The 24,420-nt window shown below is 42.0% G+C and overlaps 2 protein-coding genes across 7 annotated transcripts in view; both read right to left on the reverse strand.

The window, feature by feature from the left end:
• Positions 1–2,554: 2,554 nt before the first annotated feature.
• Positions 2,555–8,881, reverse strand: gfi1ab (growth factor independent 1A transcription repressor b). Of its 2 annotated transcripts, XM_028027598.1 has the most exons (8): positions 8,741–8,881; positions 6,711–6,878; positions 5,843–6,603; positions 5,281–5,469; positions 4,230–4,615; positions 4,008–4,145; positions 3,721–3,886; positions 2,555–3,379 (listed from the first exon to the last, which is right to left on the reverse strand). In XM_028027598.1, the coding sequence occupies exons 3-8, from the start codon at positions 5,952–5,954 to the stop codon at positions 3,201–3,203; spliced, it is 1,170 nt and encodes a 389-aa protein (XP_027883399.1). In that variant the 5' UTR covers positions 5,955–6,603; positions 6,711–6,878; positions 8,741–8,881; the 3' UTR covers positions 2,555–3,200. The 2 variants fall into 2 exon arrangements, with proteins under 2 accessions (XP_027883399.1, XP_027883398.1); XM_028027597.1 differs by having other exon boundaries at positions 5,843–6,878.
• A 126-nt stretch (positions 8,882–9,007) lies between these two features.
• The window catches only part of evi5b (ecotropic viral integration site 5b), a 47,736-nt gene continuing 32,323 nt past the window's right edge, over positions 9,008–24,420 (reverse strand). For all 5 annotated transcript variants that reach the window (XM_028027595.1, XM_028027592.1, XM_028027593.1 and 2 more), the window contains 4 exons: positions 24,204–24,350; positions 23,949–24,044; positions 14,619–14,714; positions 9,008–10,439 (listed from right to left, as the gene is read on the reverse strand). In XM_028027595.1, the coding sequence (XP_027883396.1) occupies positions 10,167–10,439; positions 14,619–14,714; positions 23,949–24,044; positions 24,204–24,350 (612 nt within the window). In that variant the 3' untranslated portion in view covers positions 9,008–10,166. The remainder of the gene's footprint in view (positions 10,440–14,618; positions 14,715–23,948; positions 24,045–24,203; positions 24,351–24,420) is intronic.

Below are 24,420 nucleotides of genomic sequence, written 5' to 3' on the forward strand. Positions count from 1 at the left end.
TGATCCTGGATGATGCGACGCCTGTGTTTCTAGGTGTGCTTATCCGAACCCCTCAGACTCCATTGTTCTGATGACTCGGCCTCTCCCATCGATCCGGACGTCTCTATTCATATTTGATATGCCTTGAGGTGCAGGGTGAAGTGGTGGAGGGGGGCATTAAAGAAGAAGCCCCCCCACCTCCCCTATGCCCTCGGAGGAAATCTGGTCAGCCTAATGGCTTGTTTAAGGAGTTTGTCTTGAAATGGTTTTTCTCTGAGATTTCACTGCAGGATCTCCATCCTCAGCAGGAGAAAGCAGAAACGGTCATAGCAACAGTGGTTAGGCAGAGTAATGAGAGGTAAACATCTCAGCTGCTCTTCCTGCCTTTTGTCGACACATCATAGCTCACTTATTTAAAGCGTGTGTGGCCAGCCGGTGGCTTGCTAAAAGTACTAAACGGTGAACCTGGAAACTCCCCTCAGAACTTCCTGGAGTCCGTCTGTCGTGTTTGTCTTTTCTTACAGCTGAGACTCAACGCTGAGCCGTTCTGTCTTATCCAGAGCTGATCGATGTGATGTGATGTGAGCAGCGGCGGCGTGCTCCAAGCTCCAGCAAACCCCGACACCGACTTCTGCCCATCCTCCTTCGGTCGGCTCGACTCGGCTGCTGAAATATTCAGTATTTTCGCAGGCCTGAATCTTGTACGATTTAGGGGGGAGGAAGTGAGGCGTTAAAAAAAGAAATCCTTGTGAGTCACTGATTTCAATCAATGTCGAGGAAGGAAGACGTCGCCTCTCTCTTTGGTTTCTCTCTGCTTCATGCAGTCCGAGGTGTTCATCCACCAGTATGAATGTTAGATTAATAACAAACGACTAACTCACCATGCATTAGATTAGTTCTGTTTCCCGGGTGGAAAAACGTTTCATGTATAAAAAACGAGACCAGGAAGCAAAAACGTTTGAGTTTGTCTTCTTTGTTTGACTTTGTTTTCTCTCAACATAACAGGCTCAAAATCCTGCTTACATGCTGACACAATTCTGGCTGGATTTTTATCTACCTCTCTTTCTGTCCGAAAAGCTGATTTTTAAATTACAACACGGTGATGTTTGTGACGTTTGTGGTCGTTCTGGAAGCTTTACGCCGGCCCACTTCATCCACGTTTAAGGAACGTTTGTTTGTGTCAAACTTTCAGATGTCTAGTCGGCATTTTCAGGTCAAGTCAAAAAATTTGGGCGTAGTCTTCATTGTTTCATCAACTTTTTGCATGGAAACACTGATATAGCCACCATCATGCTTAACAGTTGGCAGAATGTAGGATTAAAAGTCTCAGCTTGACTCCTCTAGATGTTCTTGTCGTTGAGGTCAAATAGTTCCATTTTGTCTCATCTGACCATAAAACTTTTACCCAGAAGGCTTTTGGCTTGTTCACACCACCTAGAAGACGCCTGTGTTTCTTTTTGATGACGTAAAAACTCACTTTACTGCATTCCAGCATCTTCCAGTCAACGATCAGGTCAGGGGGGGTTTGTTCCTAAACATCCTGGCATATTCCTTTTACCTTAGGGTGACATGTCGGATCAGACTGTTGAAACCTTGACAGTTTCCTCACAGAACGACAGTCCCAAATACACCAGAATGGTTCGCTTACCATCAAAAGCTTCAGGTGAATACTGCCCACCGGTCTCAGTCAGCCATGCAGGATGTTACTACTTCTTACTAAGTGTTTTAGCTCCAACAGACACATCATGGCAATCATTCTGTTTGTTTTACTGTCTAATCTTTCAATTGTGCCAGATTAAATCTGGCGTTTTGCTTTGTGGAAACAATCCCACTGTCGCCAAGCCTCCCCACCCCCAGAAAGAAAGAAAGAAAGAAAAAAAATGAGGGTAAGAATTATTTAGTTAACGGTTAGATCTGCTCAGGCTGTTGAAGGTACAAACACAAGGCTGCAGTGGTCAAAACAAACTGGAGCCTCTGGGCTTCAGTCCCAATCACAGCACTGAGACCCTTTCATCACACGGCACGTCAAGTCGCACTTTTGCTTTTCAGCTGGACTTCAGTAACTTATGGTCATAATAAATCTGGACCTTTAAAGATCTGCTGGTGTTGCATTAAACTTCTGGATCTCTCAGGTCTTCTGGTTCTGGTTCTGGTTCTGGTTCTGCTCTGCGTCCCCAGAGCCAGAACCAATCGTGGAGAAGCAGCATTCAGCTTCTAAGCGCCACAGATCTGGAACAAACTTCCAGAAAACAGCAAAAACGGCCGAAACACCGAATTCCTTCAAATCCAAACTACAAACCCAGCTGGTTAGAACTGTTGACCAATAATAAATGGAACATTGACCAACATATTTCATGTGTAATGATGATTTTAACAAAATGTGTTTATGAGGATTTATTTTTTACTGCTGTAAATGTGCTGCACAAATAAACTGATTGATTGATTGAGTTGACAGAAGTCCAGGAATAAACTGGACGATGGGACTGAAGGACATGTGATCGGACTGACTGGATTATTCATTTCATACGTGTTTTATGTCTCGTCAATTTCATTTATAGCGATAATAATCCTCAAGTAGAATTTCATCTGTGTTTATTTTAACAGTAAAATCATCGTTTCTTCTGACAGAACAACAGAGCCGATCCCTGCAGCTGGCAGAGAGAGAGAGAAACAGAAAAAGAGAGAAAGAAAGAGAGAGAGAGAGAGTGTCTGTTTTGCCCTCATCTCTGCCAGATGAAAACAACAACACCTCCAGTCTTTGCAGAAAGAGCAGATCTTTATCAGGTGCGTTTATTGTCCGTTTAACAGAGTTATTTAAATCATGCTTTATCTGAACACATCTGCCATTTGTCTCTCTCATTTTTCCTCCACAGCTCACAGCTTATCTCTGGCTTTAAAAAAGAAATTAAATGGGAGGAGATGAAGGGGTGGAGCAGAGGGGGATCTAAAAAGAAAAGGAGGGAGGATGCTGTCATTAGTGTTGCTCGTGTTTTTTTTTCACCGCACCTATAAATAATACAAATTATAAGATAAAATAAAAAAATAAAAAACAAGTCGATGGGATCCAAATTGTCTTGAATTTTCAGTTCATTAAAAATGGAAGAAAGTATGTGTTGAGAAAAGGAAAAAAAAAAAAAACAGTTGTTTTCCTCCTCCGGTGGCTCCAGCTCTGTCTCCTTCCCTCCCGGAGTGAAGGCCGGACTGCAGCTCGGTCTTCTGTCTCACTTCAGTCCGTGCTGTGTCTCTTTGTGCCTCCGTAGGTCCACCTTCCTCTGGAAGCCTTTCCCGCACAGGTCGCAGCCGAACGGTTTGTATCCGGTGTGTTTCCTGCTGTGCGTGATCAGGTTGGAGCTCTGGCTGAACGCTTTCCCGCAAACCTGGCATTTGTGCGGCTTCTCGCCTGGAGAGAGAGAGAGAGAGAGAAGCAAAATCAGTTTATTTATTTATTTATTTATTTATTTGTTTGTTTGTTTCAAATCAAGCCGGGTTGTAGGTGGGTCTGTAAATGGAATTATTTTTGCCAGGGGTTGGGATGCCGGGAGGCTCCGACTGTCTCTGGATGGCGCAACAAAACTTAAATATGTAAGCAATAGTTTTAACAAATTACAAGTTATGAAAAAGTAAGTAAGTAAGTAAGTAAGTAAATATACTGGAACAATTAAACCTCCTACTGACCGACCTCAGCGGGTTGAACAGTATTGGCGCTAACTGGGCGTTTTGACGCACTTTGGTGAAACTCACCCGTGTGGATGAATGTGTGTTTCTTCATGTCGGACTTCTGGTGGAACCTCTTCCCGCAGTACTGACACGGGTAGGGCCGCGTGTCCGAGTGGATGAGCAGATGCGTGGATAGCGTGGAGGAGCGCTTGAAGCTTTTGCCGCAAATTTTGCAGTCGAAGCTTCTCTCCTGAAAGGCGCGCAAGAAAACAAAATCGAGATTGGTGTGTTTTGTTTTTTCCTTCAGTGTGTGCATCCACCCTGACTGAGAAGAGAAGATGCTGCAGGATGTGGTTTCACCGGGGTTTTACCTGAGAGTGCACCGCTTTGTGCTGCTCCAGGCTCACGGCGTGGCCGAACGTTTTGCCGCAAATGTCGCACGCAAAAGGCCTCGTGCCGCTGTGCGATCTGCGGACGTGGACCTCCAGGCCGTGCGGGGTGGAGAACACCTGATCAACAGAGATGAAGATGAAGAAGACAGCAAAAGGAGACGGTCGTGATTTACTCTGAATGCGCTTCAACAGGAGCCTCACCTTCCCGCACTTGACGCACTTGTACGCGCCGTTCAGAATGAGGCTGGAGCAGAGCAGGTCGGGCCGGGCCTTCCCATCGGCCGCCTTCCCGTGCAGGCCGACTTCAGGGAACAGCAGCGCGGCAGCCTGCCTCCGGTAGTCCCCGTAAGGCTCCTCCGCCAGGGCCCGCTCTGCAAACACGGCCGGGTGGCAGCTCCGTTCCGCGTAGAGCGCCATCACCGCCGGGCTGGCGTCCACCTCCAGGCCGGGATGGAGGCTCCGCTGCGCCACGGGCCGCCGCACCTCCAGCTCCGGCCCCGGGTAGCTGCTCCAGGCGTACGGCCGGAAAGGGACGGTGAAGGGCTGGGTTTCACCCACCAGGGGAGAAAGCGATTTTTCGGAGTCAACTGGAGGATGACAGGGGAAGTTTTAATGAAGCCAGTGGCGCGACTGTACGGGAGCCCAGCAGGGCCTCAGAGAAAGAACCAACTGCTGCTGACAGCTCTGGACATGAACTTTATATCAATAAGTAAAATTTATTATTATGCATTAACGTCAATAAACCTACACACAATGTTTTATCGGATAAAAAAAAAACATAAAAATAAAATAAAGACATTGTTTGAAAGTTTCGCCGTTGACAGCAGTCGTGTTGGATCTTACGGTGTGTTTTAGGTGTCACTTGTTTTCTTTTGGAACAGTAATAAGTTAAATAAATGTATGTGTGTGTAGGCCCTACTTGTAAAGTCATCCTTTTTAGGAGAATGTCTGGCACATTAAGGAACCTTCTGAACACTGATGGGCCTCATGGGGCCCAAACAAATGTGGTAGATCCCCTTGTTTAGGGTTGGGGTTAGAATTAAGGCATGAATAATGTTTTGGTTAGATGTAGACTGGTAATGGTTAAGGTTAGGGGAAAATGTTAACCACAAAAATGAATGGAACTCAATACAAAGTTTTAATATGGGTAGCAGTATAAGCGTGTGTGTGTGTGTGTGTGTGTGTGTGTGTGTGTGCGTGTGCGTGTGCGTGTGCGTGTGTGTGTGTGTGTGTGTTGGGGTTGTGTCTGTACCAGGCGACGCGGATGGGGACGGAGGCCGCCAGAAGTCCTCATAGTCCGCGGAGCGAGCGCACAAACTGTCGGCGCAGCTCAGCGGAGACCTGGGGGAGAAGTCCGCAGCTTCGCCCGGGTGGGAGGCCGGAGAGAGGCCGTAGCTGTCCGCCGAAAGGTCGGCGTCCTCCTCCGGGAGCTTATCGGTATCTGAGATGGGGGAGGAGAAGCGAAGCTTTTACCCAGTGAAGCTTAAAGATGAAGCTTCAGATTACAATCTGGGAATGTCCTTTATAACCAGGAGGCACTTTTAACAAGAACTAGTCAATGAAACATTTACTCTTTCAATAACATTGACTAAAATCGATTAAATCATATTTTTCTTACATTTTAAAATCTTTTCAGAATGTTTGATTGTTTCACAAATTTTAAAAATTCAGCATCTCAAAGCCCTTTATGAAACAACTATATAACAATATATCCACAAAATCCTTTACGCAGATCCTAATTTTAAAGCAAACTGTCCAATTTGACTGTAGCTACATTATGATCCAATAATCTGTCGTTTTCATTCAAATCCTACCTGAACAGATGTGAGCCAGTATCGTGTCCAGCCTGCTGTAATCATCCTCCAAAGTCCGCGGTCGGTGGTAGCTGTGCGCCTTCTTACTCTTCACCAGGAAGGAACGAGGCATCTTTAGTGTATGTGTGTGTTGTGTGGTGTGTGTGTGCGCGCGCGCGTGTGGTTGTGTGTGCAGGGGATGATGGGGAGGAAGAAGAGAGAGCGAGGGTTAATGACGGGGATCCAGCTGCTGAGCAGAAGGAGGAGACCTGGCGGCTGGCGTCCTGTTTACAGATTTGATCTGAGCCGCTGACATCCCGAGCGTTTTAAGAGACTTTCACATGACAACGGAGCATGCGCGCAGGCGTCCATGCCGTCCGCCAGGTGTCGGCTCGGACAGGTGTCACCGAGGCTGACCGCCCGCTGAGCGGCGGCAGGTAGACAGCAGAGAGCCGCAGCGGGGGGGCCCGCGTCTCTTCCGCTTGTTTTTCCACTCAACTCAGAGTTTTTAACTGAGCGTTTCACCTCCGTCCCGCTTTCGTGACGGAAAAACAGTCCCGAATGAGCAGAAGATGATGACTAGATTTAAAAGTTAGGACTTGTTTTTGCTTTCTTTTTTTTTTTCCAGGTTCATCCGAGTCGCCGCCGCGTCCTCATGGATCAGTCCATCAGAGCCGGAGGAGCGATGACGCTGCAGCCTCTCACTTACTCAATCAGAGAAGCAGGGCAGAGGTGGAGGCAGGGGCCAGAGGAAACGCGGAGGCGCAGCCCGCGGTGTGGAGCTTCAATTAGAACAGAAAGAGGTGGGGGAAAAAAAATCAAAAATCAAAATTTTCCTCCATGATAACTCATGTAAATTACACAGAGTGTGCGAGGCGATTTGAGAAACCTTATCGGAGTGTGAAGAGCGCCATAGTGCCGCTCTGCTGATCAGCTGTCTGTTATATGACGCAGTTTCATGTGGCACTGCGGCTGTTTGCGCCGGACACAGATCATGACGCACAGATTAGCAAATCAGTGGTGAGCCAGACTGTCAGGCGCGGGGCTGGAGGTGATGCTGGAAGAAGAAACGTTCTGCTTTCATGCGGATCAACACGGATTAAATCAGAATAAATAAGAAAATTAGAAAAAATAAATAAATAAATAACGATATTAAGAAAGAGAGAAAGAAAGCAGGATCTCTTTCTTGCATCCCTTCAATCTGATCGCGTTTACGGTGATCGACTTTACCAACAAAACGAAGAACAGGAAGTCGAAACGCACCGATTAGAGCAGCTGCCGCTGCAGGGCCCCGCTGGCTGGGGCCGATAGGAGGACGGCAGCAACATGTGCAAGTGAAGGTGCCAAGATGGGGACAGGACATGGAGCACCAAATCAAATATTCAAAACAGAATATTAAAGTCTGCGCCGCTTCTTGGGTAAACGGCGCTCAGTTCTGCGCCAGGTCATTATTGTTTTCCGCACAAACGGAATAAAGCAGCGCGGCGTTTTGAACAGCCTGTGCTGCGTTTCCATCCCATCCAAAACAAACTGAAAAAACTCTACATGATTTTTCTTTTTAATGCGTTTTCATAGATACGATATTTTGTTAATAACAAACTTCAGAGTCTCCATGTGAGCACGACCACTTCATTTGTTGAACATGTCCAGTGAAACTGTGAAACAATAAAATTCTGTTTAATCTGTTTTTACTGATTTTTTTTTTTTTTTTTTAGAAAACATCTCTGCTGTTATTGCACATCTGTTTCTCTGCACTGATATTGTTAAATAACCAGATTTCTTTTTTAATGTTTCATACAGTTGCACATTATGTACATTTGAAAAAAAGTCATCGTACTCACATCCTTTGGATCGTGATATACTTGGACAGAATTTTAAGTAATAGTTTTGCACAATATATTATTTTATTACTCATATTTTTACCTTTGCTTTGTATGTTTTTTTGTTTGGTTGGTTTTTACTCTTTTGGAACTTTGTTGTGTGAACCTGTTTATCTGATGCTGCTGTTGCACCTGAATTTCTCCTCTGAGGCACAATAAAGGTAATAATTACTGTTCTATTCTAAACCCGGTGGTAACAGTGTTTTTATTCATTTTATTTATTTATTTATTTTACAGTTCTTACTCCTGGGAGGAAATAATGCTGGAGCACAATGTTTTTTTTTTCTTTTTTTCTGGCGCTTGTGCCGCCCTCTGATTGAATAACGCCCTGAGTCGGAGCCATATTTGCCCATATGAATCTCCACAACTTTATTTCCTCTTTCAGCCCTGGGGGGGTTTGCTGAAACTTGTTCTTGCTCGATTTACTTTCATCACGTGACTGTCTAACGGGATGGAGGGTCTCCCCTGCCACCTCCCCCTTAGAAAAACAAACCGTTCGGTTCAGAAAATGAAATAAAACTCATCTAATGCAATAAAATGCACATAAACACGCTAGTATGGATACGATCATTATTTTAAATGGCGCGAATTTCCACGTTCCGAATAATTTGCTTTCCCTGCTAAACAATTATGTCCGTTGTAATTTATGTCCATCTTCAAATCTTTTCGTCATCCTTAAATTCAGCTTTCAAGCCTCTTAAATGTGAAAAAGCACCAAATGATTCATCCCCTCCCACTCTGCGCAGTCTGCGATTTTAATGCGTTTCAGTAAACGTCAAGAATCAACCGCAAGAAATACAATAATAAAAACGCATTCAGGAGAGACTGACAGATTTCTCTTTCATTTTTCAGCTCTAAATTAAAACGTGAATTTATGCCAAATTAATTGAACACGTCATAAACTGGAATCGCGCTCAAAGCCTCAACTTTGCGTTTCTCTCCATATTTTGAAATGATCCAACGATTCACCGTCCAAGCAAAAGGCATCATTAGAAAAGGTTTTAAAAAACAAACAAACATTAGTAATAACCATACAGACCTGGGTTATGATTCGGTGCCTGAGGAGAGCTGCTCTTAAAATGTGGTTTTGTGCATGAAAAAACGAGAAGCCGAGGCTCGGCTTTTGGAAACCGCGACAAATCACTTCCTGAAAGAAGAGAATCTTAGCGAGAATCTTGAGAGGAAAAGACGCTTTTGAGTTTCAGAGAAAAAAAAATGTGTGTGTGATCAGTCAGCTGAAGATTTAAATAAAAAAAAATATACAAAGAAAAAATCTACTGCAACCATTAAAACACACACCAGAGAGCAGAGTTTATGAAACTTTTATTACGAAATCTTTCCTTTCTCTCACCAGTACAACGATCTCAGAGTGCTTCATAGTGTTGCCATGTGTTCTTACACTGCAAAGTGCCACGATGTGCTTCTCTCCCGGTAACAATCAACCAATCAACGGGAGATTCTGCTGAAGAAGACCTAACGTTGGGATCCGATCGGACTCCCGGATGTGCGGCCTGAGGTTCGTGTCTGGTTCCCAAATCCAGCTGCTGGCTTTGGGCGGGCCTGGCAGCCCAACGCCTCCGGTCTGCGGGTCTCGCTTCGTCTCCTCCGCTTCTGTGCAAACGTGTTAAATCATCACAGGCCAGATTTGACTCGAACGCAGAAGCGCCTCGTGCAGTCAGGAGGAATACTCTGACCGCGGCGTAACGATGCGTGATGACTGAATCACCCTCTGACAAGAATCCATCTTCCTTTTCCTCAAATCATATACATACAAAATATTTTATATATATATATATATATATATATATATATATAGTCCCTTCTTTATTATTTGTACAACATATCTAAACATCAGATATGCAATATTAATACATGGTTTTCAAGTTCAAAACGAATAAGGAAAGAAAACAAAAAAACATTTACATATGTACATATGGTTTGCTGAGCGCCTGGTGCAGGATGTAAGCTAAAGGCCTTGAATGGGTCAGTGCTGGTTGATAGAAGCAGCTTTGATACCAGGCTCTGACCAACACCATCCAAGCTATACACACACGCACGCACACGCCCACGCCCCCCCCCACACACACAAGTAGAGTTCCGCCCCTGCATGATGGAAATAACGGTACTGACGGCTTCAACGGAAGTCGTTTATAAAATCCTTTAAAAATATAAAACATGCTGGATGAAGTGTGGAGTTTGGGATAAATGTTCTATTGCACAGTCTGTCTTTCTGTGTTGTACCTACAGGAGGGCGACCCCCAGGCCCCAGGCCCCCCAACCCTCCACCTTGTAGAGTTTGATTCTGTTTGATTCTCTGCTGAGGTTCAGATTGACCCCGGCTTTGTCAGTGGTGCCCAGGAACAAACAAACAAAAATAATAAACAAAAAACAGTGGCATGATTCATAAGATATGAAATGACAGATTTGCTTTTTGAAATTCAGAACTCTGGATCCGGGCCCTGCGCTCACACCGTGGTGGACTTGATCTGAGGCACGGAGAGCCGCAGGGCGTCGCCGTCTTCGCCATCCTCCTCGTCGCTGTCTGTGTCCTCCAGCTTGGCCCGCAGCCTGATGCGCCCGCCGCCCCTCGGCTGGAGGCTCTGCAGGTCGGGGTCCTTGGCTCCGTAGTCATCGGAGGACTGGTAGGACTCCCCGACTCCCATGTAGTGATTGACGATGTGGATGCCATCAAAGCTGGGCTGGCTGACCAAGCCCTTCTGTCCTTTCAAGCAGCAAATCTGGTAGAAGATCAACAGACAAAGGTTAATGGGTTTAGAGACGCTAAGGACTGGATCAACATACACATAGAAGCAGAAATACTGACATGGTGACCTTCAACAACTTGATGGATGAAACACTTAAAGGGACAGTATTATTTATTTTACAGTGCTATTTTATAGCACAATTCAGTAACTGTTAATTTTAGTTGTTCTAAAAATGCTTTATACATCAAATATGACTTAAAAGAAAATTGACTTTTTAATGGAAACTGGGAATCTGTCTCCTGCTCTTTCTGAAACTCCGCCCTCAGGAAGTCATCACAACATGGCTTCTCTATTAACCCTTTAACAAAGTTTTTACCAGCATTGAGAAGAAGCTCCTATAATGAGCTCAGCAGTTCCACCAGGTGTTGGCTAATTGTTGCCAGCTAGTCTGAAGGAGCTGAGTGGGGGAGGTGCAGAGGAGGAGCTTCATCCTCAAAGGCGGAGCCAGGCCCACCTAGGTGTTTTGCACAGCTGAATGGTTGCCATGGAGATTAAAGGATTTCAAACATGTATGAAAGAAAGCAGTACTCCAGGTATGATTTTGATGAGGGAATAACATAAAGTAAATCTCAAAAAAGGATATTTTGCAATTTACATAATACTGGCCCTTTAAAAAAAAAAGAAAAAGGATAACCTGAATCAGTTCTGTATCCATGCCAACGGAACCGATTCAGACTGAGTTCAGATCTGACTTTATATGGAATCAGTACAGTCAGATGCTCACATTCGTTCTTTTGAATGAATGCAATATTAATTAATTAAGATAATTATTTTAGTCATTCTTCAGGCAGTGTTTTCTGATGACGCAACAAATGACTTCAGTAATTCATAAAACCAAGAACAGGATGCTAAGGTTTGACTTTATTGTTGATTTTCCAACATCTACACAGTGAAAACACGCAAATATGGATCAACCACACACTGAATTCAATTATATTTAATCTATTTTTGCATTATTTTAAACACAGAAACTAAACAATTAGTCATGCAAGACTTCTGCTTATTAAGTTCAGTTTTCTTGTTACAATTCAGCACAGCAATAAATTCTACTAAATAAACTTTGTGGACATTTTGTCTTTGTTCTGTTGGAAGCAATATCAGCATAAACAGTTTTTATTACTGTCATTTCAATGGAAATATTAAGAGTTATGAATTACTTTGAAAGGAGAGCTAATTAATTCTGATCATAACTGCATATAGACTTTTATTTTTTTCTATCATTTTACTCAACAAATGTAAAATGTAATATGGATGCAAAACATAGAAACTCCTAAAACAAAATCACAGTAACTGGGTGAACTCTGCCAGGAGACAGAACTTTATTAATGTGAGACAAATGGCTGTGAGGGAGATGGCCCATCATGCTTGGTTTTGTTTTGTAAGTTTAGAGAAGCAGCTGTTTTTTCTTAAATAAATATAATGAAATATATTAAATGACATTCATGTGTTTTGTTCACACATAAAACACAGAAAGGAGCGTTTGCAGAATTCATCAGACTTCAGGGCTCCAGACACTCTGAGTTGCTGAAGCATTCTGGACCGTCTCCAACTCCCAACAATAAACAGCTTCACAGCGACTCAGGGAGATGAAGGTCAGCTGTGGGTCACATGACAAAGCCACTGAAACCACTCACCTTGGCCAGCCTGCCATGCAACAGACAGACATGTAGGAGAAAAGATGCGTTCAGAGCACTGCAGGCCAAAGGCAGCACAGAAAACGAGCCTACGTCAGCAGCAGCTGCTGTGGCGCGCAGAGGAAGTTGTGATGTGGTTGACTACAGTCAAAATTTCCAGAATTAAGATGCAGGTTTTTAATTAAATTAAAAAAAAAAAAAAAGAAAGAAAGAGAGGGGAGGAAGGTAGTGGGGCTTGTTTCTGATACGACGTACTTTCAGATTTGTTCAACTCAGACGTGACAGTTGACAGGATTCCTAGTAGGTCGCTGCTAGGAAAGCAAGACGAGGGTGGGAGGGGAAATGACTCGCTTTTCTCAGCTCAGTCACCTCAGTCTAGAAGAAACACTAGACTGAGCAGAGAATACACACAGACTGCAGATGGACTGAGGAGAAAAGAAAGCATTTTCACTTTTTCACATGGAAGATGAATTCATCAGCAGTGACGTCTTATGCAAATTTACAATTCATGGTTATAACGTCTACAACTTTTCACTTTTGTTGAGTGCTGCAGCCACAAACCTCAGTGCGTTTCACAGAGATTTAACATAATGCCTTGGACACAGCAGTTCATGACGGCTGCATGGTTGTCAAAAAAGTTTCACGAATAATAATCTGAACCAGTAAATAAAATCATCTGCCTTCAGGAAAACCACCTCATTCATAAATATCTAACCAAAACATGGCCGATTAATGACATTAATCAGAGAAGCAGCCAAGTCTTCCGAAGAAGTTGTTGAAATCTACAACACAAGTTTGAACGGCCTAGTCCAAGGACAGACCCGAAGCCAATTGAGGATAAGTGGCAAGACTTGAAAATGAATGCTGACAGATGTTCTCTAGGTGATATGACTGAACTTGAGCTGCTCTGTAAAGAAGACAGTGGCAAAATATTGACAGGGTTTAGAGTGGAGTTAGGGCCCGTTTCCACGGAGACGGTTATCAGTGAAATCCAGCCGATCGTTTCCATGCCTACAGCGATCGGGGTCTGCCACACCGGCACGTTTTGAAGCCAGGTCCCAAAACATCACAGGAGGCAGGATGTGATGTGTTCCATCGGTAGAAAAACACAACGTTGGATAACGCTGGATAACGTTGGATAACGCTGGATAACGTTGGATAACGCTGGATAACGTTGGATAACGTTGGATAACGTTGGATAACGTTGGTACTGCTGTTAGAGCTACTTCACCTGCTCAGTTTGAAAAGCTGCACTGTTATAAAAATATGTGTTTTACATATTTCTTGAAACTGTCACTATTGTGACAATATGGTATCAGACACATAACATGATATTTAAAAAAAAGAAAATCAAGCTCCTCTCCCTTTTCCCTATGTTCCTGCTGTCGATCACCCTCGTGTATGCACACCCTGCCCTTGCTCTCTTCTACTCTACAGGTTCTCCTCGTCAGCACAGCCTGTCATAAATGCTAAGGCTAGTTAGCATGGCCACTGATGACAGCAGATAAACAGTTTCCTGGAACATTGAGATGTTTCTCTGCCATTAGCACTTTTAGCAGCGTGATAACAAGCATGACTGACAGCGCTGAGACCCTCTGGCTCTGATTGGTTGTTTTTGATTTCTACAGACAGCAATAGTAGCTCTGAGAGGAAGTCAATCTTTTCGGATCATCTGCCTCTGGCAGTTTGAACAAATATGTGATAAACATATTTTTGTAAAAGTTGTATACTGCAGCTTTAACACAATTTCTGATAAGGAAAATATACATGTGTGTTACGTGAGCACTGGGCTGAGCCAGAAACATATTCATGTTTCCTAAATGAGGTGGAAGCTAAGCATGAAAAATACATGTACATTTCAACAATATGCTACAATCACAGCGCCATCAAGTGGCCTGGCATGACAGCTGCAGCTGACTGGTCTAAACATGAAATCTTTCCCAAATTAACATCTGAAAATACCGGCAGACATGGCTTTTGACGTGCCTCAAACCTTCCACTGTCGGTAGAAAGACGCTTCTCAAACATTCTCACTAAAGGGGCTGAATTTGGAGTATTTTATATGTTGTTTTTAATTCCAATTCAGAATAATGCACCGTTTCTACTGCGTCTGTCACAAACATCTCAGTAACACACTTCAGGGTCTCCAAGCAAATGTGAATAAGGTCCAGAGGTATGAATACTTTTGCACGGCATTATAAATGAGCATCAGAACCTTAACATTCTGGTAAGTGCTGCGTTCGTTCTAGTGCTTCAGAGTGAACGTGGAAACTTGCGGGGCAGGTCTGTGTCTGTCAGAGGTGCGCAGTGCGGATCCCGCACAGGAAGTCTCTGGGTGTAGTTAACACTTCTACTAATTTGTAAACCAGCTCACAGAAAAATGGAAAGAAACGTGAAGTGCTACATCAAAGGGCTGGCATCAACACCCCACCTGATCATTAACCCCAACCATGAACACAGCCTAGCTAAAAACCACTTGATGAGGGCTGCATGTGGTGCTTGTGAGAAGCAGCCTTACCTCTTGTTTCAGCTCAGATATCTGGTCTTTGAGGTCTCTGATGTACTGGCTGGAGTCCGTGTGGTTCAGCTGCCCTTGGACCTTCCCTTCTTCTTTCTGTTGCAAGAGGAGATGTTACACTAACGACAGATCAAAGTGAAGTATTCTAGGTAACAACAACCACTTGAAGAAATGAAGAGTCTCTGCACAGGGTCTGACTGGCACAGAGGGAGATTCTACATCAGCCTGTCATGATAACACATGTTGCTGGACAATAAATTGTCTCATCGGTAAACGATAATATTGTCGTTTTGTGACCATTTTCCAGTTGATAACAGGATAATAATGTGTGATACTGCAGTCAACTCCACTAACACAAATACTGCATCTGAAAAACATCTATTAAAACTTAAGTTTGCCCTCTCAAGGACGAACATTGTTTGTTGAAGGAGTATATGAATAAATTTGAAAACATGATTAAGTGCAGTTACTGTGTGCATTTTAGTGATACAAATCACATAAATGTGACTGGTGTCCTAAAGGAGTGTATTATAAATGGATGTTTTTCAAATGCAGTATTTGTGTTTGTGGGGTTGACTGCTGTCATACAGTCACAGGCAGAGAGTTACATGAAAAATAAGAAATTGTTCATATTGTCACTGCTACCATTATCACAGTAGTACCACAAAATATTGTGATAAGACTATAAGTCCATATCGCCCACAGCGACTTAAAACTGGAACTGGAAGACACATTAAAACTCAACCACCAAAAACAATAAATAGAGCTGAAATTAAAAGCACACAAAACTAAAACCAAACAAAAATGCCCGTTCAAAAAATATCAATCATCAGAATGGAAATGATTGAGCCGACTTGAATTTATCATGCAGTTAATTGCTTAATCTCTGATTGCGACAGGTTTAATTCTGCATGCTTGACTAACATTCTGAGGAATAAAGAAGTGCAGGCTTGTGTGGCGGGTAACCAAAGTCACAGATGTCTGGGGGAAAACGGCAAACGCTGCCATTTGAGCTTGATTTCCTCCCGAGGCCCTGGGGATGAGGACGAGTGTTGGCCCCGACGGTTAAACAGAGCATGTGATGTTTACCTTCCTCACTAAGACACCTGCAGCCAACGGGGGCCAATCCGCTTCAAACCTCAACATTCAGTGCACTTTTAGTTTGAAAGCAAATTCAAATTCAAAAATACTTTATTGATCCCAAGGGAAATTTAATTTTGTTGCAACTCATAGTAATTCAAATTCTTCTAACAGTTATTGTAGATAGTGATGGCTGTTGGTAGGAAAGATCTCTTGTAGCAGCTCTGAGCTAAAATATTAAAGAGAGCTGGGGCGCTGAGGCCGGCTCGAAATACAGACAGGATCCTCTGCTCCTGTGGTGACTTAGTGCTCAGGTCTGCAGGTCCCAGTAGGCTCTCATTTGTCTAAACAAGTGAGTTTTGTTCCAAGATTCAGTTGTTTTTGAGGTTTAGCGGCTCCAAAACACTGCAACAAAAACGGCAGGTCGTTAATGAGACTTCCTCCTGTTCAGCTGTGTGCATCAGCAGGTGTGGGGCCGAGGCCGGGCGTCTCCAAAAACACTCTCCTCCCGTCCTCCCATTTCAAGACTCCAGCATAAACCGTGCGCCACGTCGCTTCTGAAATGAACTTCGTTTCGGCTGGCTTGCAGCCCTGGACTGAACTAAACATCCTGTCAACATCACATCCTGCGTGAAGACAGAAATATCGACCAAATAACAAAATCACAACTTAGAATTTCTTCTGAAATCCCGTCTAATTTCATTTGCGCGTTTCCCATCAGCTCGCTGTGGACGACGGGTGTTTAGGTTATTCTGAATGTGCACAAAAACATTTTAGAGGGAATGTGTGAAACTGCGTAGTGTGTGGGGCTGAAATGCATCGCTGTTTTTGTTTAGCTGAGAGTGAACTTTCCGTCCTCGATCCGCAGTCCAACTTAGAACAATAATAGCTGCAGGATCGGTGCAGATGCATTCGGCGCATCAGCAAAACATCTTAAGACATTGCTGCACAAATCTCTGAGCATGTCATAGAAACCTCAAAATAAACCATGCATGCCACCTTTGGTAGAGTCTCTGCTTCAAGATGAGAAACCACTTCCTATCAGACCAGAAGACAGTGAGGCTTGTGGCGTGCAGAGGCCATGGCTGACGGAGAGAAGGAGGTTGTTCAACTTTAAACTGAAATCAGGCATCCAAGTTTCGTTGATGCTCTCCACCATCTCTGTCTGTTTGGAGTTGTTCCTGCAGGACCGTTTGGACTGAACAAACCCTCCCTCTGATCATAACCCTTCACGTGAAAACCGAACCGTCACCAATGAGCAAAACCTTCCCTGATAAGGAAGCAAACTTCTTTTTTTTTTGTCTCAATTCCCTTTAGATTAAAACCATTATCGCTCCCCACAACTTAAAGAGCAGGTAACCAAACCACAGACCAAAAAGCCAAAAGTGCCACACTGATTTAAATCCCTGCTGAGTACAGAGGGGAAAGAAAACACTAAACCAACAAGTATCATCTGATTTCTAGTTTCTGTTTATAAAATAGAGAAGGACCGAGGTGTAAATAAAGTTAAAAGGCTTGTTCGTGTTATTGACACACTCCGCTAAGAGTTCATTACGTAGATTCTGCAAAGTATGAGGGCGGGAGTGAGTTTTCTGTGTTGGGTGTTTGTGCTCCATCACTTAGTAACCAAACCTCAGACCACACGGTGTGATTGTGTGTTCGCCTGAGGAGAAGATGAGGGGGAGGCTTTCTTTTGTCAAAGTCACACTTATAAATAGCTTGTATTTCTAGCTTAAAATATAAAAACAGCTAAGCACAAGCATGCATGCACACCTGGATTTTTTTTATTTTTTTTTAAAAAAGCTCTTCTTCGTCAGAGTTGTTTTCACCTTATCACATAATCAAAGTGGTGTGAAACTCAATAGGTATTTTAAAAAGTACCCCTAACTCTAGCCTCTAGCCGGAAAGATGGTCTGAAATAAATGCTAGGTAGCGCTAGCTGAAAGGCTCAAACGATTGGTGGACCAACCATTTGTAAAAGAACTTTTCAAAGACGTGAAAAACTGTCTGCAACCTTCTGTTTTTGCTTCAGTCACAGTTTTTGCCAAACAATTTCAAGAGTACACAAAAATAATCGAAGTGAATGCAAAATGCGGTTTTAAAAAGAGGACTCATTCAAATGTATTTATTTATAAGATTTATTTTAAGAAAAGCTAAGGTGCTGTGGCAGCGCAGGGGGTAGAGCATGACCCATATAAGGAGGCCTTGGTCCTCGACGCGGCCGTCGCAGAATCGATTCCTGGCCTGGTGACCGTTGCTGCATGTCTTCCCTCTCTCTCATTTCCCACTTACCTGTCCAACTAATTTTAAATAAAGGCTGTCTGAGCCAAAAAGAAGAGGGGGGGGGGAGGGGGAGCTACCAATTGCCTGCCTAATAAGATCAGGAATTAATTGTGATCAATCACATTTCCTGAAACTCCCATTTTGATGTAAAGCCACATCTAAATGCCATCACTGTCTCACATCTAAAATGAAGAAATTACTGAGACACTGCCTGACATACAGCCTTTTTCTGGTTTGCTCTGCATCCCCGGAACCAGAACCAAACATGGAGAAGCAGCATTCTGTTTTTATGCTCCACTAATCTGGAACACACTTCCAGAAAACTGCAAAACAGCTGAAACACTGAGTTCCTTTAAATCAAGGCTAAAACCACACCTGTTTAGAGTTGACTTTGATTAAAAACAACTGAGACATTGATCAAAATAGTTGATGTACATTTGATTATTGATTTTGATGATGACATTTGACAAAATGTATAACGTTTCTTAAACAGGTATGTTGTGTTTTTATCATGTGAAGCACTTTGAACTGTCTTGTTGCTAAAATTGTGCTATGAATAAACCTGACTGACACCATAAAGTTGGATAAAGGTCACCCTCACAACAGTTTAACACGGTGGTGGTTGTGTGATGGACCGGGTTTATTTGCTGCGCTGTAGCAGAAAAAATCCTCCAAGATAAAGTCTGACCATCAGTTTATGACCTTAAGCTAATGAACACTTGGGGTGTGCAACAAGGCAGGGATCTGAAGCACAAACAAATCTGATTCTGAATGGCTAAAGTAAAAAGTCCAAACTTTAATATGAATAAAATGAATGAAATTTGCCTTAAATAGGCCATTAATATTTGAAAATCCTCTAATTTGGCTGTATTGAAACATTTCTACACAGAAAAGGGCCTCAGCCTTTTCATAGCTTTGTAAAAGACTCATTGATAGATAATGTAAACATTGAAGTTAAAGTTGGCAAAACCAGGTTTTTGTTTTGGGGTCACACTGGGTCAGGCTGGTTCAGCATTTCATTTAAAGCTGTTTGATGACCTTGAGAATTGAAATATTTATGAATAAGCAATGAAATGACTCCAACTACAAACATAATTCATTAAAGCGTGCCTATAGATAATAGGAAAACGTCACCAAAAACATTTCAACACAATTTCCACAAAAACATGACCAGCACATGTTGCCACGCAGAAACAGGAAGAATTATCTGGCAGCAGTGCTGCTGCAGTTCTCCTCAGTGCTGCGATGACGTAACAGGCTTTCAGAAAAACAACTTATCAGAAGCTTCACGCTTCTCAAAGAGCAAACTGGAGCAACAATTTAGAAGAAAGGAAGGTGATCGGATGAAGTTAATGTGGTCACAAAGAACAGAACTGAAACCAAAACTAGACTCATGTCTGCAACACAACACACTCCAAAGCTACCACTGACTGCCACACTGCAAACTTTTATAAAAGATGGGAAGTAAACAAAACAAACTGAAGCAATCTTAAATACCTCCATCAATAGATTAATCTCTTAAAAAGAGAGAAAAACGCTCTAGTACGAGAAAATTGCACTAAAAGTGAAAGCTCATGAAGAAAAGGGAGCCGCCACTTAAAAGTTACTTACATTCAGACATGGTTATTCAGAAAGGTTTGATAAACCGCATAACCAAAGAGTTGAGTTCAAAAGCTGGATATTTATCAGCTATAAGGGAAGCCAAAAGGTTCAGATATGTGGAAGCACTCAAGAGATCATTTTCATTTAAATATTGATTTTCTGAAAAAACATGAAGCTATCTTCTCAGGACCAATTGCACATCTATCTCACATTCTTCACATTCGTCCAGCACACTTTATGTCAACAAAAAGGAAGTACTAGACTCCAACTGTGTGAAAGGACTTGCAACTTTAAAAAAGTATTGTGTACCGCTAACCTCAAATATACAGTATAACTCAATATATTGCAGATGTTGCATTCAGATAGCAGAATGCACAGGATTCATTCTAGAACAGTGTAACTCACTCATATTTATTTAGCTTTTTAATTCTTCGTTTCTCCTCTCATAAACAGAAATTTCTATAAATATAGTTACTTTTTTAAAAATGTATCTCCAAACTGGGTCATAAGAGCTGATGCTAAGAGGGTGAACCCGGGTTTGGACCCAGGCCGGTCTGAGCTCTTCCATTGCAAAAAGGCATTTTGTTGGAAATCTGAGCCGAAGCCCAAATCACTGGTTGCATATGAATACCACCAGAACTTTCCCAGGAAGCAGGAGTCAGAAAAATAATGAGAAAAGTTGTTCAAGAGCCAAAGGCTACATAGAGAGATTTTCACAAAAACCTGAAAATGGATGGATGGATTTTTTTTTTTCTATAAAAAAAACCCAAACAAAGCTCTAAGCACATTTACTGCGCAAGAGACTCCACTGTTGAAGGAAAAGCCTGATGAAGTGCTTTTATAAAAAATTACTGAATAACTTTGAACACTGGGAGAACATGCTATGGTGTGATTAAGCCAGAGCTGAACTCTTTGGATGTCAATGAAGATGCACCATGTTTGGAGAAAGAATGGTTCTGCACAAACGGCAGGACCGGACTGACGTTTCCAGGTAGGAACGTCATCGTGTGGGCTGACCGACGGATGGAGAAATGTTCTTGATAACACTCTGAAGACAAAGTGAATGTGCATTTTCCAGACACACGAGGAAACTCTTGACTGATTCAAGAGAAAAAAAGTCAAACTCAGCTCTCACCTGGTTTTTATCCAACTGAAAATGAATGGAAAGAACTAAAGGTCAGAGTGCGCAAAAAAAAAAGAAAAAGAAATCCTCCATATTTGTAGGCGGTTTATATGGAAACACCTGAGCAGGGCATGTGACAAATGGCTTTCTTTATTATTATTAAATTAATTCCATAGTGTTTAATACTTATTTCTTATGCCTTTTTTATATTTACCAATAACTTCATTTGTGGAGTAATTTGCTTTAATTTCTTTGCAACTGTGGATTACATGTATTGTTAGGAATATGTGGTGTGTAATTTTATGTCAAAGACATTATTAGAAATATTTAAACTGACAAAAATGTACTTATGCACCCAGTGTACAGGTGAAAATATGAAACAGCATCAGCCTTATATTCAGGCAATCGGCCAGCAGCAGAAAATCCTGTAGTGGTTGACTTTTACTTTTAAGTCAGGAAATTGTGTTCTTTCAGCCAGCTGGTCAACAGTATGCAGCAACAGTAGTTGGATTATTAGGTCTTTGGATTTATTTTCTACCAGAAAACAGTGCTACCTAATGCTAACTAAGGTCACAAACATGCCTGTGATCAATACTAACTGGAAGAAAAGCACCACTTCTTTACTACACACTTGTCTTCTGGAATTACATCTACTGATTCTCAACAGAGATCATTTCCATTGATAAAAAATGTTGACTCAACAAGTTTAGCAAGTTGTCATATTACTAAAATCCTTCAGAATTTCAAGCACACAAGGAGGCTACATGTGGGCTAAATGCCAAGAAAAGCAGCGACAGACGCTTACTCATTTGTGACTAACCAAAAAGAACCTTCTCGTGAACTTGGGGAAAAATATTATGTATCCCTTCTGTTTGCAGAGAACTCCCAGTGAGGCCATGTCGCCTAAAATGCACACCGAACATTACAGAAAATCACAAACTATAAGAGTTTGAATCAAACTGTTGAAGTGAACCCGTGCAGATGTGATGCTGCAAGACTTGTGAGGATGCTCTATAGAGGTGAGCCTTTGAAGGCCTGATGGTGGGGAAGTCAGAGCAGAAAGCTGCGACAGAAATACACACAGCCCAGTGCATTTTAAGAACACAGAAAAGAACCAACTTCCTCTCACTACAACTTGTTTACACATAATTTGCTGCCACGCTCCACAAACGTAACGCAACAAAATCGCTGTGGGTTGTAAAATGCTGAGTCCGCAAACACGTTGAAGCTTAATTAGATTTGAACTTTAGATCCCTGTATTTTTGTTCATGGCTTCTGGACGGAGTGGTGGTCACAACAGATGTGTGTTGACGTGTTTGTTGTGGTCAGTCTTGTTGTTATGTAGCATCTCACACATGTTTGGGGATAAATACTGGGTCCTTCTCACCTGCCTTTTGACGTTTGTTTATAAAGGACACAGTTTTAAGTGTGTTCACTTCAGTTAAATATAGTTTTATCTTGAGAATGATAGAGTTTTAACCCCAACCCTTACCCAGTAAAAGAATAGTGTAAAAATACGTTTTGGGACATATCTATGCACGCCCTTTATAAACTAACATTTTATAATCAAACTTCAATCTGTTTTATTAGGATTTTATGTGAGAGAAACCGAAGCATACGCCGATATGAAAATCTGAGCTCGTATCAATATCCTATATTAATTAGGGATGAGCTGATCCACTCTTTTCACTTCCGATACAGATATCTGAGGTTTAGTATCGGCCGATACCAAACAGCTGAATCAAATTAAAATGTTTTCTTTTTATAAGAAGTCAGAACTCTTTTTAGTCAGAACATAAATGTTCTGACTAACAAATTTATTTGATAACTCTGCACCAGCACATATATACATATATATACTGTATGTGTGTGTATATATATATATATATATATATATATATATATATATATATATATATATATATACCAATGGATTCAGAATCTTAGCCAAGCATGGAAAAACAACATACGTTGAATCTACTCAGTCAGTGTGTCTGATCCATAAGGTCAGATCTATTCAGTTTAATTCTATGCTTTGTGCTCTGAGCACCATCATGCTTTATTATTTATTTTTTCCTATTTAATTTTATTTTAGAGTTCCTAATTACACGTTCTGAACCATTAAAAAAGAAGGTTTTCTGCAGTTTATTTTTACATGGTTAACCAATGTAGTTAAACTACTGTTTTTATCAGTTTAAGTTTCTTTATAATTTACTTTAAATTGGCTGTTATGCTCCAAATTACCGTCACTGATACCTTTCAATATTGGTACTGATACAGATAACATCAGATTGGTGAATCTCTAATATGAATGCTGCTGTTATGGCTGAAAACATATATTAACTAATATTATATATGTGATATTTGACTATTCTCTCGACATCTTGGGGAAAAACAGACCACAATGACTTCACCACTGCTTCTCTGCTTCAGTTAAACTCCCCACAATCCTTTGCTGCGCCACCATCAGTCACATGACCAAACATGCTCCACCGTCCCTCCAGAAACAAACAGCAGCAAGATGGAAATAAATATCTGTTGTTAATATTTGCCCAGTTTTTTTTTAATGGGACCGAGGTTAAAAAATGACGATACCGAAGTTGGTGCCAACATATCGTCCGTTTTTCAGAACTTTATTGTAAAAGATTTATGAAGCCATGAATCTGTTCTTTCCACTATCCAATCAGATGCTAATTTATTTTAGTGTGTCAAAGAAATTTCATATAAACTACATTGAAGCTTTGTGGTTACTTCGTGACTGAAACTGAAAAACCTTCAAGGAGTGTGAAAACTTTTGTGACACTCTGTGTGGGACCCATTAGTTGGTAAATTGTCCCCTGGACGTGTTTCTGCTGAAACTAGGTGAAAGCTTATCAGACGATGTGTTAACTGTGTCTCTATGGTAACAAAGAACAAACACCAGATCAGGTAAAAATTTCCAGACGAATATAAAATTCTAACACTTTTAACTCCCTCTCCCTCCCCAATCAGATCTTTGTGTATTTCAAATCAAAGAATAAGTAAAAAACCACAGCATCAAATATCTGTCATATTAAGAAATAGCTACGTGCTTAACTTCACTTCCTCTTTTGAATTAAAATAAACTACAAATTTGCTTTGACGCCCATATATTTCACGATGAGAGAAATTTCCCTCTGTGGCTGAGAATGATGAGATAGGTGTGATGTGGCTTGTGAGGGAGTTGAGGAAATCCAATGCTTGCTGCAGAGCTGGGACTTTACCTGAATCTCCAGCTCAGAGATCTGTTGCTGGAGCTCTGCCATGGCAGCGATGTTGTCAGCTTCCCTCAACCTCACAGCCATTACTTCTTCCTTACTCTGCAAAAAAAAAAAAAAAAAAGACATCAGCTCTTCAGTTTAAACACTCCTTTTTTCAACAAGTTCACAAGTTGAAATTCACAGCTTGCACCACAACTGAGCTGTGGTGGCTCGTCCCTGCAGAGGTGGTGCTAAAACTCTACAGCAGGCTCTTTGTACCTTGCATTCAATCTCAGCTTGCCTCCGCTTGATCTCTTGTAGCTGCACATGCAGATCCTTGTTCTGGGTGGTCAGCGTCTGCACGCGCTCCTGCAGACAGCAGCTCTCCTGTTCGGCCCGTCGCAGCTGATTGCTGTGAATCTGATTCTGGAGAAGCAGCAGGAAAAAGTTTTTTATAGATAAATGTACGGCCTGTGGTTTTGGATCAAACAGGCAA

This window comes from Xiphophorus couchianus, chromosome 9 (genome assembly GCF_001444195.1).
Source record: "Xiphophorus couchianus chromosome 9, X_couchianus-1.0, whole genome shotgun sequence".
In the NCBI taxonomy this organism is placed as follows: Eukaryota; Metazoa; Chordata; class Actinopteri; order Cyprinodontiformes; family Poeciliidae; genus Xiphophorus; species Xiphophorus couchianus.

Excerpts from the sequence above, each read along its gene's own strand:
- gfi1ab (XM_028027598.1), bottom strand. The coding sequence starts at position 5,954 with ATGCCTCGTTCCTTCCTGGTGAAGAGTAAGAAGGCGCACAGCTACCAC. Across the intron at positions 5,470-5,842 it reads ACTGGCTCACATCTGTTCAG|ATACCGATAAGCTCCCGGAG; the intron begins GTAGGATTTGAA and ends CCCCCATCTCAG. Across the intron at positions 4,146-4,229 it reads AGTGCGTCAAGTGCGGGAAG|GTGTTCTCCACCCCGCACGG; the intron begins GTGAGGCTCCTG and ends TCTGTTGATCAG.